This window comes from Nothobranchius furzeri, chromosome 6, assembly GCF_043380555.1.
Source record: "Nothobranchius furzeri strain GRZ-AD chromosome 6, NfurGRZ-RIMD1, whole genome shotgun sequence".
Classification (NCBI taxonomy): domain Eukaryota; kingdom Metazoa; phylum Chordata; class Actinopteri; order Cyprinodontiformes; family Nothobranchiidae; genus Nothobranchius; species Nothobranchius furzeri.
In genome coordinates, this window is record NC_091746.1 from 49,131,979 (window position 1) to 49,150,606 (window position 18,628).

General features: G+C 41.0%; 1 protein-coding gene across 4 annotated transcripts in view; it reads left to right on the forward strand.

Annotated features, from left to right (window-relative positions):
- The window catches only part of exd3 (exonuclease 3'-5' domain containing 3), a 52,436-nt gene that overhangs the window by 12,709 nt on the left and 21,099 nt on the right, over positions 1 to 18,628 (forward strand). For all 4 annotated transcript variants that reach the window (XM_015940532.3, XM_070552271.1, XM_070552270.1 and 1 more), the window contains exons 12-19: positions 1,159 to 1,312; positions 1,393 to 1,591; positions 1,665 to 1,774; positions 1,987 to 2,170; positions 2,330 to 2,502; positions 3,118 to 3,339; positions 3,917 to 3,970; positions 4,082 to 4,213. In XM_015940532.3, coding sequence (XP_015796018.3) covers positions 1,159 to 1,312; positions 1,393 to 1,591; positions 1,665 to 1,774; positions 1,987 to 2,170; positions 2,330 to 2,502; positions 3,118 to 3,339; positions 3,917 to 3,970; positions 4,082 to 4,213 — 1,228 coding nt within the window. The remainder of the gene's footprint in view (positions 1 to 1,158; positions 1,313 to 1,392; positions 1,592 to 1,664; positions 1,775 to 1,986; positions 2,171 to 2,329; positions 2,503 to 3,117; positions 3,340 to 3,916; positions 3,971 to 4,081; positions 4,214 to 18,628) is intronic.

Genomic DNA, 18,628 nt, shown 5'->3' on the forward strand with positions numbered 1-18,628 from the left:
AATTGTTTTAAAAACTCTTAGAATTTTTCTAATGACACAGTAATTTAAACAAGCGTGTAAAATGTGCAGAGTTCGGCGTGAGAGCAGTGTTTCAGCTAGAAAGAAACAATCAGACCGCCCAGAAAAACAATTGTGCAGCCTGCTGGGAAAACTCGATGCATTTTTGTTTTTAAATACATTTAAGAGCAATTTTACCTTCGGGCTTCTTCCTTGCTTTATTAGAGTAAAACAAGGACGTATTTTTTATAAAGTGCCTTTCTATATAAAAATCACAAGTTACTTCACAAGCACATTAAGAAATAAAATAATGCTAAAAAGATAATAGTTGGAGAAAAAATTGATAAAATTTAGTTTTTTCGTGGTACGATGACCAGATTGTGAATAATGTGTTGAATCTTGATTTGGAGAAAATTGTGAATCGAAGTGAAATCTCAATTCCTCCTAGAAAATTTCCAGTTCAGTCTTTTCCTGAAATCGTTCAGCTCTGTTACTTTTAAAGTCCATCGACTGAGCAGTGGTGTTTTGTTTTGTTTGTGAGGAGATGATGAGCCATTACATAATGACCACCTGACTAATATTGAGCAGGTTAACTTTACTTGCTCTGATGCTTTTAAGCCACTAGACCTCCACAGCTCCGATCTGCCACCATAGAAATATCAGGATTTTTAATGTTCTGGATATTGCAAGTTCTCACTGGATAAAGCCCCATTTTAGGTCGGGGGAATTCTGACAACTGCTTACACCTTTTTAGTTGAAGCAGCATTCCTGTTGCCGCTACTTGAGTCCCTCCTTGCTCGATCAGAATTATGTGGGCGAGCTTTCACTGAGCCTCAGCCTTCCCTGACTCACCAGTTCCCCAAGCTCTTGGACTACGTTTGGTGGCTCCTAACCACTGCAGAACAAAAGCATCCCAAAAGAAAAGCATTTAAGTCCCAGTTGAGCTGTTTTCTAACCACATGCGGCCCTTGTCAAAATTGCTTTATTCTGCTTTCAACACTGTGGCGTCATGAAATGTCATATAAATGCCAAAAACATGGTGTTTTCTTTTTGCCAGTGTGTTCTGCCCCTGTCCTAACCTAACTAAATCATACCCTTTTCATAATGGTATGATCTTGTTTGTCTCAGCTTTTTATTAACAAGAAATTCCCAACTTTTCAGACAGATCTATTCAAATAATTCAGCTGAAGACGAGGAGTGGGAACCACCTCCATCTCATCGTCAGAAGTTCTACCAGGTGCCTCTCACCAAAGACAAGGTTCACTTAGTGGGCTCACTAGAAGCTCTCCGCAGGTGTCGAAGCATTGTCCTAAAGGTACAAATGTTTAGTTGTCATCCAGTGATGGTAAAAGCTCTATTTATTACAAAAAATAATAATTTCATGGTCTGCTCCAGGGGGGTGGTGTTGTAGGAGTTGACATGGAGTGGCAGCCCATGTTTGGTTGCAACTCAACCCAGAAAGTTGCTCTGGTTCAGCTCGCAGTCCTCCACCAAGTTTTCTTATTAGACCTCTGCGCCGAGGAATTCTGTCAACATTCAGAACTAACTGATTTCATCAGGCTCCTATTTTCTGATCCAAGTATTCTTATACTGGGTAAGCAACTGTCAAAGCATTTTTTAGCCCATAATTAAGTTTAAGACACAGAGCTTTCTTTAATTCCTTTCAGGTTATGGTATGGCCGGAGATCTCCGGTGTCTGTCTGCCAACTGGCCCGAGTTATCAGAGGAGCCGTTGAAGATGAACGGGATACTTGATCTCCTTACTGTGCACCAAAAGGTAACGTAATCTCGTCATTCATTTAAAAAAGTCTCTCTTTATTACTTCCATCATTTTGTTTAAGAGCATCTTGGTTTCTTTGTTAGTAGTGATTTCAGAGCTAGAGTGAAACCCTAATTTCATAAGTTTTAAAGCAAACTTCTTTGTAACTGATGTCTACACTGTGAGACCAGAATGATGTTTCAGAGAGTTTTTTTTGTTGTGTTCTACAGATCCAGCGAACTAAAGTCAGCCAGGTTCAAAACGGCTCTAAAGAAGTGCTTGTAGGGGAGGACTGTGCAGAAAAGGGCCTCAGTCTGCTGATACAACAGGTCCTGGGAAAGCCTCTGGACAAGACAGAGCAGATGTCCAACTGGGAGAAGCGTCCACTGCGCATCAGCCAAATTAGATATGCAGGTGAGGCATTATGCATGCACAGACAGACAATGACCCGGAGCCAGATGGTTGCTGTTCTCCTCTCCATAGAGTATCACAGCTTATTTTGTTACCCCCTGACAAACCGATAAAACACCCCCTCTTCCTCATTCTTTCTCCTGCTTCTCAACCTGCCTTTAGTGGCAGATGCCTACTGTTTGCTGGACGTGTACTCGGTTCTCTCCAGCAACCCAAAGTGCTTTGGGCTGCCAGCTGACCTTCGCAGCGTCTCTTCAGGCCAATCAACGATGAGCAAAGAGAAGAAGCAGAAGGAGAAACAGGGGAAGATGACAAAGCAGGCTCTTGGCGAAGAGGTTAGGGTTCAACTGCCGCTTCTTCACTGCTCTGCTGGATGTCAGCAGAGTTCACTTATTTTTCTTTAGGTTTTGTGGACATCATTTGTTTTATGAAGTCAGATAAATTTAATTGAGACATTCTGTGTTGATTACGGCTGCTGCTATACATAAATACATGGACTAACAACACTTCCTTGTTTTAACTAGTTTATTGGTTGCATTTATGACAACCTTTTTTGATCCAAACATCACATCAGTGCTCAACCATGTAGAACTTGACATCAGCCTTGGCAAACTCTGATTCATTTGAATCATCCCGAGTTTCACAAATTGAAACCATGAAGGAAAACCCTTTATTACTGTACTAATTTGACAATATTTTCTTCTATGAAAAGTTGCAAACTCTTTTGTGACATCTGGATACAAACAGAACCTCCAGCTGAAGATGCAGGGCTTTTAGCATCCAGCCTGCAGGCAGGGACACAAACACACTTCACCAGTTCCTATCAGCTCCAGGGGTGCAGTTGTATAATCCACCCTGTGCTTTGACCTTTCTGAACCGCGGTGCAAGTGAAAGGAAAATCCCCCAACAGGGTTCGGTTAAGTATCACATTATTCCCTCTGTCCTTTTAGGAATGTCAGGGGGCTCAAAGGGTCAGTCCCTCTAGTTCTGACTTGGAGAAAGGCCTCCTGTGTGGCAAGATGCCCTCAGAAGATCCCCCGCCCGCTCTCCCCCCTCAGCAGTTGCGGGTGGTGTGTGACAACATGCTGCAAGGACTCGGACGGTATCTGCGCTGTTTGGGGGTGGATGTGGTCATGCTGGAGAACACCGATGATCACAGAGTTGCAGCAAAGGTTAGAAGGAAGAAATGCATATAAAATTTTGGCTTTAATAGAAAGAAAAAAAATCCATCATTACCTCTGCAAAAATGATAAATGACCTGCACTTGTATAGCACCTTTCTGGGTCAAAGGACTCTAAAGCGTTTTACAGTTAAGTGTATCATTCATTCATCCATCCATTCACACACACACACACACACACACACACACACACACACACACACACACACACACACACACACACACACACACACACACACACACACACACACACACACACACACACACACACACACTGATGGGGATGAGCTACAATGTAGCCACAGCTGCCCTGGGGTGCACTGACAGAGGTGAGGCTGCCGAGCACAGGCGCCACCTGTCCCTCTGACCACCACCAGCAGGCAAGGTGGGTTAAGTGTCTTGCCCAAGGACACAACAGCAGCAATCTCTGGTGGGAGCCGGGATCAAACCTGCAACCTACTGATTACTGGAGAACCCGATCTACCTCCTGAGCCACCCCCAGGCCATTCACCATTACCGTCTTTAAATCCGTAGACACTAATATGTCACTGTTTTCTTTTTTGTCTCAGTTAGCACAAGCTGAAGGCCGTGTCATCCTCACGTGTGGACAGCCGTATCAAACTGTGGGTACACCTGAATTCACATCACATTCATAATGCAGTTTCTTTGATGCAGTCGAGTAAAGCGTACCCCTTCTTGTTTGCTTCTTCAAAAGTCTTGTTTTTTGTGTCTAGCTGCGCTCTCAGGTGGGCGAGGGTCGTTGTCTGTCCCTGGACTGTTCAGAAAAGGCCAAAGACCAGGCTGTTCGGGTCCTCCGACACTTCAACATCCAGCCCACTCCCGGCGACATCTTCAGCCGCTGTCAGGTATGAATGTTTTCATATTTTGGTGATGTTCTCTGGGCGTCCTACACTCCTAAATGTAAAGATTTGCAGCTCAGATTCACAAAATCACCCAAAAACAAAAGACACAATGCACAAGTGGCTTCCAAAGTTACTCCATTTGTTTTGATTGAACATCTGTTTTGCATTGTGGTTTATGAATGAATGAATGAATGAATGAATGACTTTATTTATAGAGCACATTTCCTGCATGGTAACAACTCAATGTGCTTAACAGTAAAAGAGACTTAACAAAACAATCAATTATAAAATATGTACACACTTTAACAGCAAATGGTGTATACATACATAAAATATACACATAAAACTAAAGCCTATACATTCAAACATGCACACACACACACACACACTCACAAACATTTACACATGCATTTGCACACACATTCATACACGGCCATAAAATTATGAATGTGAAACATAATTGTAAGCGCTTATCTATGAATAACACTATATCTATAAAAGGAGGATATAAATTAGAAATAATACAGCCTAACCATTTGTTTGTTCAAATAAAAAAGTTTTAAAATTAATCTTAAAAATATTTGGTGTAGCGGCTTCCCTCTTCTCTAAAGGCAAAGTATTCCAGATCTTAGGTGCATATACACTAAAAGCACATTTTGCACATGAGTGTGTGAGAAAGAGGAATACGATTTTTATATTGGAGGGAAGTTCTAGGAAAATTAATACTAAGGAAGTATTTCTGTGGTTTTAAAAACATGCTGAGTTCCCAAATTTATCAGAACAAAACTTGTGGTTGTATATTGTTGCTAAATGAAGACTGAATGCAGAAGAGGGTGGTTTATAAGAAAGGATAAGTTATTAGGTGGTGAAATGGTATGTTTCTTATTATGTTTCTTATGTCAGTCAGAGACAAAAGGCTGTGGGAAACCTTAAACAGCCTGAACCAAATTTGGCATACCTCAGCTCTTAATGCAGAAATGACTCTAAAGAAAGTTATCATAGAGCATTAGGACTGTTTCTTTGTGATTTTCAGGGTGGAAAACATCAAAGTCAGCAAAAAAGATGGAATGAGAAAAGGATTGTTATGATGTTTTGCTGTAATGTGGGCGTTACGTGAGATTTTTGTGGTGGTAGTGATACGGAGAGACAAAAACCACTTCATTTCACATATTTTTGCTGTAGTGAAAAGAACTGCATGAGGAAAGTAACAGATTAAGGTTGTTTGACTATCTATTTAGTCTACCTCCTGGTGGCCTCCTTGTGGAGGTATTCAGGGTATGTCCAGATGGAGGGGGCCCTAAAGCAGACCCAAGAGACAGAGAAAGGGATTGCATTTCCCATCTGGTTTGGGAATGCTCCAAGTCCCCCACCAGTGGCTGCAGGATGTGGTGGGGAAGAAAGACGTCTGGATTACATTGTTCAGCTTGCTGCCACTAGAGCCTCAACCTGTTCTGGTGCTGGAACAACCAGGGATGGATGAGGAAAAGATTGTGAGGAGGGATAAAAGACTTTAAGCTCTTAGCAGTTGGTGGTGATTCAGTGTGACACCAAGAGCTTAAACCTGGAGAGTTGTCATTATTTCTCTGTTTTCATTTTCAAAACATCAATTACCTGAATACGAGACAGTTACTGCTACCTGTTAGGAATGAGAGTCAGACAAGATCCACTTTGCTCCTGGCGATGGGGAACGAGTCAGTTGTTTTCTTTTTGGAGGTTTACGTGTGTTTGAAAACCTGCATCAGACACGGGTCAGCCTGAGGTTACACCACTTGGTGTAAACACGTTTTTTTAAATGACTGAATCATGGCCTAATTTTTACTGTTTCAATGGTTTGGCAGTTCTCAAAACAAAGTTTGAATATTTTCAGTGAATTACCACACTGATTAGATCATTAATCATCAGTATTATTACTGGTTATTGTTACACTTCATAGTAGGGATGGGCAATATGACCTAAAATCAATATCATGATTTATTGAGGATTTCACCTCGATAACGATGAATGGACGATAACTACAGATATGTGCAGAAACAAAAGTTGTTCACTAGATGGGGCTGTCACGTGTATTACCTTGAGTTAGGGCTGGGCAATAAATCGAAAATTTATCTTTATCAAAATTTCTGACTCTTATCGAGATAATATTTCCCATGTCAATAAATTTGACGATAAAAAATGAAAAGGTGTGTGTACGTTGGCAACATTTATGTCCCTTTAAGAAATTACCACCTTGAGGCATGGAAAAAATGCCACTCAATGTAATACATGTGACAGCCCCATCTAGTGGACAACTTTTGTTTCTGCACATACTTGTAGTTATCGTTCATTTATCGTTATCGAGGTGAAATCCTCAATATATTGTGATATTGAGTTTTGGCCATATCGCCCAGCCCTACATTGAGTCAATTTTTACGTCAACATCAACGTTTAATTTTTTATTATCAAATTTATTGACGGGGATAAATTATCTCGATAAGAGTCCGAAATTTCGATAACGATTACTGCCCAGCCCTACTTCATAGTCACTTCAGACTCACTCCTGCATGGTTTTCACACAGGTGTCTGCCTGCAGTGTATTAGCAGGTCAGATGCTAACCAAAAATGAGGATAAAGTTTTCACTAATAAACTGATAGGCTTAAATGAACATTAAGGATTTTTAAGAAAATCTTTTATCATATTATGGAGATGGAAAACCCCAATTTGACTGATTTACTCTACCTGACCTGTAGATGTCTCTGTGGGTGGCTGTTAGGAGAAGCTCCGTTTGTGTGTGAGTGTGGGTGGCTGTGTTTGTGTTTGTTTGGTGGTGACTTGGAGGGGGTATCTTGTAAAACGGTCGGTAAACTTGTGTGTTCTGGCCCTCTCCTAGCCAAAATGTGTGGGGAAGAGCCACCAGCTGTGTCTCTGTCAGGAACAAAATATTAAAACTGGGAACACCTGGATGACACCTCCTTTTCTGGTGATACGCATGATGCTGCTGATGCACACACACACACACACACACACACACACACACACACACACACACACACACACACACACACACACACACACACACACACACACACACACACACACACACACGATAAATGATCTTTCATAATACAGCACTTAACTACAAAACACTCCTCACACCTCAAGGCTAAATGGTGGCCATATTGGGTCGTAACAACGTTCACACAAATTTTAAAACAATGAAAACATGCATCCTTATGTCCACAATGACAATACTGGTCATATTTAGCACAATAAGACATAATTCAACTTTGGCACTAAAATCTTCCTCTTAACGTTGAACGCTGTGTGAGTGTTTGCGTTGCAGAGACCAAGCACCCCATGAGCTGCTCCGTGGCCCACCCAGGCAAAGTTAACCCCTTTGTTATCTGATTGTAAAGCTCCCTGATTAGCTGTGGACGGGTCAGTTTCCCTCCCTTTGTCCCTGTCTGTCTCGCTCCCATTCTCGTACAGCGGTGATGAATGCCACGAGGAAGCAGGAGCTGAAACCAAGAGAGAAGGGATTATTTTCTAGCTTGTGTTCACGTGTTTATTGATACACAGCTGGGAAACTTTAGAGGCATTTAGAGATTTATTAATCATTGACATTTTACACAGCTAGCAACACAAGCTGATAACAGCAGTTTCTGCTATTTAGTGCCACGCATAATATTTGTTTTTATGGTCCTAACCTGCTGTTTTGTGGATTTTGAAAAGCAGGAAAATGTGAATTCAAACAGGAAAACATGATTACGTTCTGCTGTCTAAATACCTACATAGGTTGAAAATTTCACACTATAACTGGTTTATACTGTAATATAATACAATAGTTGTAGCACACTGAGCATATGTAAATAAATCACAAAAGCCTTTGTTTGGTGTTATTGTTTTTTTAGGATGACGGGTTGTTCTTCAAATGTAGCTGCTTGATGATTGGATTAGGTTAGTTTTACATGTCAGTAGTCTATCAAATGAACTACTGAGCCTATTATTTTTGTGATTTTAGAGGAAATTTAGGTTTTTATTTTCTGAAACAAAGCTGTAGTTTGCTGTAACAAATATAACTGAAATGAATATGTTTTTAAATACTCTGTTCCATGTAATTATAAACATATCACAGCATTCCTACAGATTGGTTATAGCTGCTTTTTTATTCCCACCACTAGTGCCTGCTCCACCTAAATATCACGTACATGTACACACTCGCTCACGATTCCATTAGGTTGCATCAGATGAACCTTTTTTTCTTGACATGTTGAGATTATCCGAGAGATACCCAGTACATGATCTAAACAAGTGAGCAGTGACAAACACATCAAACTGATGGTATCAGCTCGTACACACAGGCACCTTCAAAGGCACACGGTCACACTCGCATTCAGCTGTAGACTCTGCTGCAGCTGAAACGCTGGTTCCCACGCACCAGACTACTGGGGAAGTGAAAACAAGAGCAACAGGAACCGCCAAACTGTGAGAGAGTGGGGCGGGAGGGGCGAGGGAGAGGACAGAGGTGACGGCAGGGAGGTAAAAAGACGAGAAAGAATTTCACCAATTGTTAAAGTTCAGCTGAGTCAGTGATGAAGAGAAAACTAGGAAACATGGAATTGGGTTGTTGACACATATTAGTGGTGTTATTTAGGGAGGGGGGGTGTCTGTGTGCATGTGAGATGAGTTTGTTGAATGAGCAATAGCAGGAGGAAGAGAGAGTGAAGGAAGAGGAGGGGTGAAGGAGAGCCGAGCGATAGAAAGACTCGTCTGTCCTTTGATCTACTGAGAGCCGCAAGCTGAGAAACCAGAGGAATGTGAGTGGCCGAGAGTAGACGCTTTTAATGTTGACCTTCACGAGCCGCCTTTAGTGTGCATCTGTGTACATGAGTGAAAAAGGGTTAATCAGTGTCAGTGTAGATGAATGTATTAAATTCCATTTTTGGTTCTTTTTTAAACACAGATACGGTTTTTCTTTACGTTGCTGACGTTTTGTTCGCGGCTGCAAACATCTTCAGAGCTGACGCTGATGGTGGCGTCACTTCCTACTCCGTTTATCCACAGGCAGCAGAGGACGTTGTTGCCCTCTGCTGCCCGATCTCCCCTCTCCGATGATGCAGTCCCATGCACGATCCAACGAGTAAACTCCATCGTCTCTGTTCATGGTCCCACATCCACGTCTCCTTATCTCGATAGCTTCATTTATCTATCTTTTGTATTTCTGTTGTTCGGTGTTTATGATCCTTGTGTTGTCCCAGTCCATTACATGGTTTTCTCGTGTGCAGTGATCTGTTACGGCTGACTTCTTTATTGTACTTTCTGCTTCTTCTTTTGTTGCTCTTGCTGTTTTCGACTTGCCTCTTTCTCGCACTCCTTTCTATGTTCTATTGTTCGTGTGTTGAGTTGGCGTCCAGTTTCTCCTATGTATATTTTATTGCAGAGTTTGCATGAGATTTCATAAATGACTCCACATTTATGTCCAGCTGGTATTTTGTCTTTTGGGTGCACTAGTCTGTTTCTAACTGTTGTGTATGGTTTTGTTGGTGTGTTTATGTTGTGTTTTTTCATTGTTGCTCCTACTTTTTCTGTTATGCCTTTGATGTATGGTAGGGTTATCACTGGTTTTGGTTCTTGTCTTTCTGGGTTTCTGGTTCTTTGCTTAGGTTGTTCTTTTCTTTCTGTTTTTGTTTTTGTTTTCCTTTGTTTATTGCCCATGTCGGGTATCCGCAGGTCTTTAAAGCGTGTTATGTCATCTGCTGTGAGGGTTTTTTTTTTGTAACGTTTTGTCCTGTCTGATTCTGTTAACTACTATGTCTATGGTTTTTTGGGTTGGTGTTTTTGTGAACACGGGTGTGACGTCATGTGAGATGAGTATGTCGTTATCTTTTATTGTAATCTTTTTTAGTTCTTTTGCCAGTTCTATGCTATTTTTGCAATGCTGATCTGTGTTACCTAATAACGGGCTGATGATTTTGCTAATTTCTTTTGCCATGTTGTATGTTGCTGCACCTATGCTGTCTACTATTGGTCCAAGTGGGGTGTTTTATTTGTGTATTTTTGGAGTTCCGTAGATTCTTGGTGTTATGTTTGCTGCAGGGATCCAGCGTTTGTACATTTTTTCTGTTATTTAGCCTTTTTCTTGTAGTGGCTTCAGTAATTTTTTCATGTTTTTCATGTTTTCTGTTGGGTCTTTTTAAAGTATTTTGTATGTATTTTTGTCCTCTAACATCTGTTTCATCTGTTGTTTATATTTTACTCTGTCCATTACCACTGTTATTCTTCCTTTGTCTGCCGGTAGAATAATTATCTGTTCACTGAAGTGACGCCACCATCAGCGTCAGCTCTGAATATGTTTGCAGCCGCAAACAAAACGTCAGCAAGGTAAAGAAAAACCTTATCTGTGTTTAAAAAAGAACCAAAAATGGAATTTAAAGACAAACATAGCAAGAACGTACAAAAGATGTATCAAAGTCCAGTTCAGAAAATAGAAGATGGGTTTTATTGACCTATGTGACCTTAAAGCAGAATCCCATTTCCTGGTGTTACACCTAGCCCTGCTTTTGAATGCTCCCCTAAAGTCCACAAAACGCGGTTGGTTAAAATATTCTAATAGTAGGAAATGGGACACCCTTTCTAAAAGCAGTTACTGTGTAAATCATCACAAAATCTTTTCACACTAACAAATTCACTGTGTTATTACAAAAGTAATAAGATGTCATGGAGCATGTACCACGCATTAGCATGTATTCATGCCAGAGTAAACAGAGATGCATCAATTCTTCTACAGCTTTCACCTCCTGATTCTGGTTTATCTGGAAGAATTACAATTATCAGAATACATAACTTTGTAGAATTCCTAAAGAACTTGGAAATTATGACTCTGAAATTACTCAGAAACAGTCTGTTTTATTAGTTAGTGCAGAGTAGACAAGGGGCAAAATCTGCCTGTCAAAAGTGAAGTCAACGTGAAAGTGACAAAAATCACAAGTCCCCCCACATCCACTAGGGGCTGAATCCTGAAAGGAAGTTTTCCTTGACTCCCATGTTAAAAATCCCAACTTCACAGCAGAAACCTCAGTCAACTAAGTTAGCTCTTAGCTACATTGGGTCAGAGTTTGTTGCATGTCAATTATCTGTCCCCACCCTCACAGCCCTGTATTTGTGTTTTTCTGGTGTGACGAGAGGTGTGATGCAGCCAAGATAGCTGTGGTGGGAATCGCCCATTGGGCTTCAGTTTAGCTCTTCGGAGACTACGGATGACAGTGCGGAAGGTTCTTCCATCTTGTATATAAAGTCAGTGGGATTAGTACTTAGCTGTAGCTCATTTATGTACCAGAAGAAATGCAGTTTTAATGTTTAATTTTGCTGATTTCAATTATGGAAAAAAATATTTGAGATTGACTTATTAACTCATTCACTGCCATTGACGACTAAAGTCGTCATTTGCATTTTTTTTCTGTTTGAGCATCGGAACGAGCCCCCGCGCTGAGAGCACAAACATCTCAGCCCTGAAGCCGACCTTCATCCGCATACGTCACAGATCACATGATCAGGAAGCAACACATCCATGTGTTTGGAGATCGTTTTGGGCCGTTCCTGTAAATAAAGTGAGGCGCGAACCGGAAAAGCGTCTGCCGATCACAATTCGACAACGGATTATGAAAGAACGGATAACGCTTGAAACACGCGGCTTCTTCCTGATGTAAGAGGTGAGTCTCCTCTTTGTTTTGGTTGTTTTGGCATCGACATCATGCTAGCGCGCAACGTTCTGTGACTCTTAAAAAAACAGTAAAAACGGTGAGAAACGCTGGCAGTGAATGAGTTAAGCAGATCACGGTGAATATTGGCTGATGTTGATCTCTGATAATAGAGCATCAAATGGTGGAATTAAATGTTAAAATGAAGAAAATGAAAATATTTTAAAGCGGTTTCTAGTTTGTTATAATTTCTAGTGACACCAAATGTAGTATATCTTAATGCACAGATAACAGTTATGAAGAAGAGAAAATACTTTTGCTAGCATGATTTGCAGCCCTTTGTTCAAAGTGACCCCCCCCCCCCCCCTTTAAAAGGTCAAATGGCCCAACAACTTCATTCTCACTTCAACATAGAAAAGAATTGGGTCATTCTTAGCGCTTAACATGCATGAGCTATAATGGAAAAAAGTTGTTGAAGCAAGAACGTAATTACAATTAGCATTTTTCCCCTTTCATACGAATCAGGCAGAGTATTGAAGCCCAAACATGCTTTTTCCTGTGTTTTCAGAAAGCAGTGTGTGCTTTTCTCTGTGGTATCTGAAGAGGGGTCATATTTGTGTATCCTGCCGTTTCCCACTCCGTTCCCCTCCACACCTCCTCTCTTCGGAGACGAGAAGGAGAGACAGTCAAAAGGGGGGTGGGGGAGTCTGTGGGGAAGGGGCATTCCGTCTGCACGCCAAGACATTCCGAGGGAAACCATCCCAAATATTTCCCACTGTGTGTTTGTGATGAGAAGTTCACATCTCATGTCACACACACACACACACACACACACGCACGCACGCACATACACAAAGTGTTAGAGGTGAAATTGCACACTAAGAAAGTGCTCACAAGTGAAACTCATCACACTCAGTGATTGGTGCATGGCTCTGGTTTTTGTCAAAGATGTGTGACACTGTGTTTTTTGTTGTGTGGGTTTAAGTCAGCAAAAGTCACAGTGATTTATTCATCAATTACTTGAAGACTTTAAGGAATGAGGCAATAAGTAAGACATGACCGCAAAACAAGGATAGCTTTGCTGGGGTTACTCCGGATATGCTGTTTGTTGTGGGTTTGACCTCCTCACTGTAATGAGAAGTTGAGTCATGGAGGCATTATTCGTCCAAAACATGTAAATGGTTCACTGGAAACCATTCATACTATTTATACTTCTCCATCAGCTCAAGTGCGGAGTTGGGCACACACATTTTCGGAGAGGTTTTCCCTTCTCCGTTGCCTGGGGATAGCCTGGCCTGCCAGACTCATCCTCTTGTTTAATTCTACACAGAGAACTAGTCTGGTTACTCACAGGCAGAGAGACACATAAGGGGCGAGACTAGCAGCTCCAAAATAACCAATCAGAAAAAGGCGGAAATGCTGACTGTAATGCGTGATGCTGTAGTTTTTTAGCTGTAGTGAAAAATGCCGTCTGGCGACGGCACAAACATCTTTTTTCTGAAGAAAGGCTTTTAGCGCTTCTTGTTGTGGTTTTAAAGACATGCCCAAGTTATTTAGAACAGAGGAAAGAGCCGCAGCAAGCTTCGCTTCAGATGCCATCTTCGTTGTTTATGAGAAACTGAGCATTGCGGTGTGTGACGTACGCTGCTCAGCACTGATTGGCTCGTTTAGAATTCTCAGGGGGTGGGGTTATTTGAACAGAAGAGTTCCCAGACCCAATGCTTCCCATAAGGAAGCATGGAGCTGGCTGGTCAGGCTAGCCTGGGGAGTGTTTTCTCACAACAGAGAGCATAGTGCTTTTCTAGGGGTATTCTGTCACCCTTCCAGTATCACCTCCGGTCCACGATAGTTTATATACCTTTGTGTATTATAAGCAAGTGTGTTGTGTGTTTGCTATAGGACTTTTTTAACACAGACACATTTGTCCCTTATTCTCTACCACGTCATATAGTTGTTACCTCCAAAGCCATGTTTCCCGTAATTTCCTTCCCCCGAATAAAATGTTTGCTGTGCATCTTTGTACTCCTTCAGTCACAGGTGTATAAACGTTCACATTTTCAGCCTTCATCCCTCTGCTCCGTGTCTGCGACTAGATATCTTCAATACTCTTTTGTATTTGAGGGGAAATGGCTGTGTTGTGGACAGATTTAAAGGAAACAACATCCTGACCAATCACAGGCTTGCTGTCTTTGTTGCTTTTGACGGACAGTTAAAAAATTGGGCATGTCTCCCGTCAACTTCTGCGAGTCTGCTGCAGAGCCCTTTGTTGTTGAGCTACATAACCCCTGCACCCTCGACTCGGTGCAACTTCACTTTCCAGCCTCGGTTTTCTCCTTTGGTTGCTAAGTTGGTGTACCGCAGTGTCTTGCGCTCATACACCTTAATGATTGTATCCTCATAGGCGATTCAGTGATGTAAGCATAAGCAAGATTTGGACCAGAGAACCAGATGTGGTCGCAGGGTGGTTGAGGCAGTCTTGTGGGGAAATTAGATTTTGTCCTATGGCCATCTTGCATCTCCCAGTTCTCGTGCCATTTAATGAGCCTAAATCAGGAGATATGTGGTAAACCTTTGGATTTTTACCTGCTCAGACGAAGGAAGATGGTTCTCGGTATTGACCCTCTTGTCTTGCCAGGTCTCTTGTGTTAAGCTGGTCTTGCAGCTGACCAAGATATGAGTGAGGATTGCTGGAGCTTTGAAAATATTAGTGGGGGATTCACGATACCATGACTGACTATTTAGTCCTGGGTGCATAAAATTGATCATGGAATGGATACCACTTCATGGTAGAGGGATGTTTGCAGCAACAGCAAATACTAAACCGTTACACATACTTTAGAGACAGCTCATCACCATTCCTAAAGCAGTGATGTGTTTGATCTCTATTTTGCTAATGGCTACATTAGAAAAGCATCAGAGGATACAAAGAGTTTTTTTTATTATAAATAACAGATATTTATGAAAATATTGTGGTATTATAGTCTATATATTCATGTAAAATTGTTGAATAAATTTGGATAAAATATATTTTTGGATGGAAAACCACACTAGCTGTATTATTTTAATAGATTTATTTTTGAACTTGTTTAATTACAAGTTATTCTTTCTTTTTCCTCCAGTGGAACAAGTATTCAAGGCGTAGAAGGAAAAACAAAACACACCAGCATCTGTTTGAGCAGACACAATGTCAGATATTCACAGACGGATCAGAAAGAAGATGAGCCGTCACTCACCAAGCATTTAACAAATCAGGACTTCTCTTTTCCCACAGTCAAGTTGGCCCCAGGACAGCATAGCGATGCAATGACACCTGTGTGTGTGTGTGTGTGTGTGTGTGTGTGTGTGTGTGTGTGTGTGTGTGTGTGCGCGCACGCGCGCACCAGAGCACACACGTGATTATGTATCTGCCTGTTCGCATGCCTGTGTCAGTATTTAGTTGCTCAAACACCACTTTGTTTTCACTCAGCTCAGGAAGGCAGGTGAAATATGTGCTTTTAGGTCATTTAATTGTACATATAGAACTAATTTATGAGAGTATTGTCAAGTTTCTTGCTTACACATTTTACGAGATGCATGCATAGCCATAGGGGACACATGTAATAAATATAGTTAATGCCATACAATTATACTTGTTTATGTTTCATCACGTTGGATAAGCAGGTCAGTAAAAAAAAGTTACGTCATAGAGAGGTTTACAGGAGTGTCTTACTCTGTGTGAGCACAGTATGAGGATTACTAAAAGTGAAATACTTCCAGCAAGTTACTTTACAAGATTTCAGAAAATGTACATTTTCAACAAATTCTTGACAAAATGCAGAAGGTGCGGTCACATGATTTAAGTCTGTTCCATTTAACCGTTTTCTTTGACCAAGGAAGGACAGTGTCCTCATAAGCAAGACATTGCCTTGCTAGGCCAGGCGCCTTGAAATTTAGAAACACCCTTAAAGCCGGGCGTACACTGTGCGACTTTTTCACTTTTTTTAGACGATTTTCCAGTCATGTGAGAATCCACAAGATCGGGGCGAGTTTTGCGCTGAGCGTCGTGTAGTGTACAGGGGGCTACGAGAGGCGATTAACACCATGTGACCAGCTACCGATCAGCAATCCTGAGCTTGCATGGACTTCTGGCGTGTTTGATATTTTTCTCGTCCCTCGTGAGGGTATCGCACTGTTGAAGCGGCGCTGCGAGCAGCTGCGACCCAAAAAGTATCAGAACCGCTCACGGCAGCGCATGCGCAATCATGCATCAACACCGCTCGCCCGCTATTTCCCTAATAACACACATTGTTCGTTTTTATTTCTACACGTTTTTTTACTCACAAAGATTGTCAAGAAAGCGTGTTTGTCGTGTTCATGTCAAATTAAACTGATCACAAAGCACAGATTTACTTTCTTTATTTCTTTTTCCTCATCCAACCCCCATAAATTCCTGTGTGTCCTCCTGCAGCACTCCCGAAGGACAACAGGCAAGACAAAGAAGTCTGACGTGTTGTGTAAAAACTGCAATTTTTAGCATATTTTTAGGTCTGGCGCGTTGCTACCAGACGTACAGTGTGAGCAGTCGGGTCGCATCAGAGAACTGGGTCGTACAGTGTGAAAACATGGCTCGTGAGATCTGCCCTGCGAGGATGTCGTACAGTTTGAGCTACGAGTGAAAAAGTCGCACAGTGTCCGCCCAGCTTTAGACTCCCTCTTGCTCTTATAAACTACTGCCGCAGTAACACCAATAACATTTATCAGGGGATGAGCTCATAAAGATCAATGATGACTAAAAATAAAGAGTGCCATGTTTGAAAACTCAAGAGTCAATTTACTGTTTAGTTTGCTTGATTTAAGACAATACACCAAAAATGGCAAATAACCTGAATAAGAAGTCACATATGCACACAAACCTTCCTCCACATGGTTGTAATCTACCAGGTGTTGCACCAAATATAGTTGTAGTAAAAACTGCTTTTTAAATTCAATTTATCAATGTTTTTGCAGCTTATATGAGCACACCAGTTCCCTCTGAACGTGTTGTGTTTACCTTTTCTGTAAAACGCTGTTCTTAAATATCGAGTGGAAAGAAACATTGGTTGTCATTGTTTAAAGTGTTTGTATTGGAGGATCTTTTTCTGTAAGAGACATTTAGGTATGCGCTGAGTTGGAAGCAACTGTGGGAGAAAAAATACTAACCGGTTCTCAGGTGTTTTCCTTAACAGAACCAGTGAAGAACTGGATGTAGCAGTAGGCCCTGGTTTAGAACCAGAACAAAAACATCAAAATTAAAGCCCAAAAGAAGCTATGTGGGACTTACAGAACCATAGTCTGTATCTTTTTTTTTTTTTACTGATCTGGAGCCACAGTCTTCATCTGAGCTGCAATTTCCTTGAAATATGTATTTTTTCATCTTTCATCGTTAGTATAGTGTTGCTCCAGCAAAACTAAATAACCCCAAAACTCCATCCCCACCCCCGTTCTGTGCATACCTCTGTGATGATGATGTTGCAGACAAACCCATCTATACCCTGCTACTTCCAAATAGGGCTTTGAGTCTATTGTAATAAACTTACATAATATTACTTATTTATTACACAAACATTTGCTTCATGCAATTACATGACAGCAAACCAACCACCCAAACACGATGGCTTACATCAGCTTGTGTTGTTTAAATTATCAGTAAAAGGGAAATGACATCAAAGACATCCTTCTCTGCTAAAGGTAAATGTTTTCCTCCTGTGAACTTAGTTGCTTTCTGTCCTCGTCTGCTTCCCATTTTGTATCCTAGATCTTCTAAGTTTTTACTTCCTAATTTTGATAAATGCTTTCTTTCCCCTTTCCTCTTGGTTAGCTCACAGAGGAGCAAACGGGATCTCCGCAATTATACATCAGAAATGAATACAGCTTGTATTGTTCAAAGATGACGTTTCCTAATTTTTAGCTATCATAATATTACTGCACACCACAGTCCGGTTGGCCCCAGATATTTACAGGACTCACAAAGTAGCAAGGAAAAAAGCCTCAAGCTTTCCATTGTTGGGATGCTTCTCTAGACTTTGTGGATGTCTTGTAAAGATCTTCTTTCAACATAGTTGGCTTTATCACTCATTTTTCAGACTAGTTCTCCATTTAAATTGCCTATTTATGCCAGTTAACTGTCACTTTTACAACTTTCATTCATTTAGAGAATGTAACTTTTAAAATTGTATAATTTGTTATTGTAATACTAGGAACTAGCTGGAAAGGAAATTTTGTTCTGGTTTGTTTAGTTACACTTATAAAATACCAATAATACAGTTTAACAAACTTGAACTGGTGTTTTTGCACCGTCATTGTGACTTGCACAAAGTGTCAAAATGGTTACAACTTGGAATAATGTAGACAGATCAACTGAGAGATAACTGGTGCCTCGTTATGCCCGAATGATTAGATTATTTATGCTTAGGGAGGTAAAACATGTTCATAATCATCCAATATTCAAAGACAAATATACGAAAAGTAAACCTCGAAACTCAAATGTAAAGAAGCAACATGTGGTTTATGTTATTTTTTTTCTCACTATGCAACCGTCACTGATAACCAGCTCATTTTAAATAGGTCATCTTCTGCTCATTGGGATTTGTTTCCCTCTTTGTGTATCAGTTTCTTCTCCTCATCCTCTCTTTGGTCCTCTCACTTTCCATCAGTCCTGTTCTTCCTCACCTAAAGTTCTCACCCAGCATTCCCGCTCTGCTCCACTCCCAGTCTCACTCTCCGTTT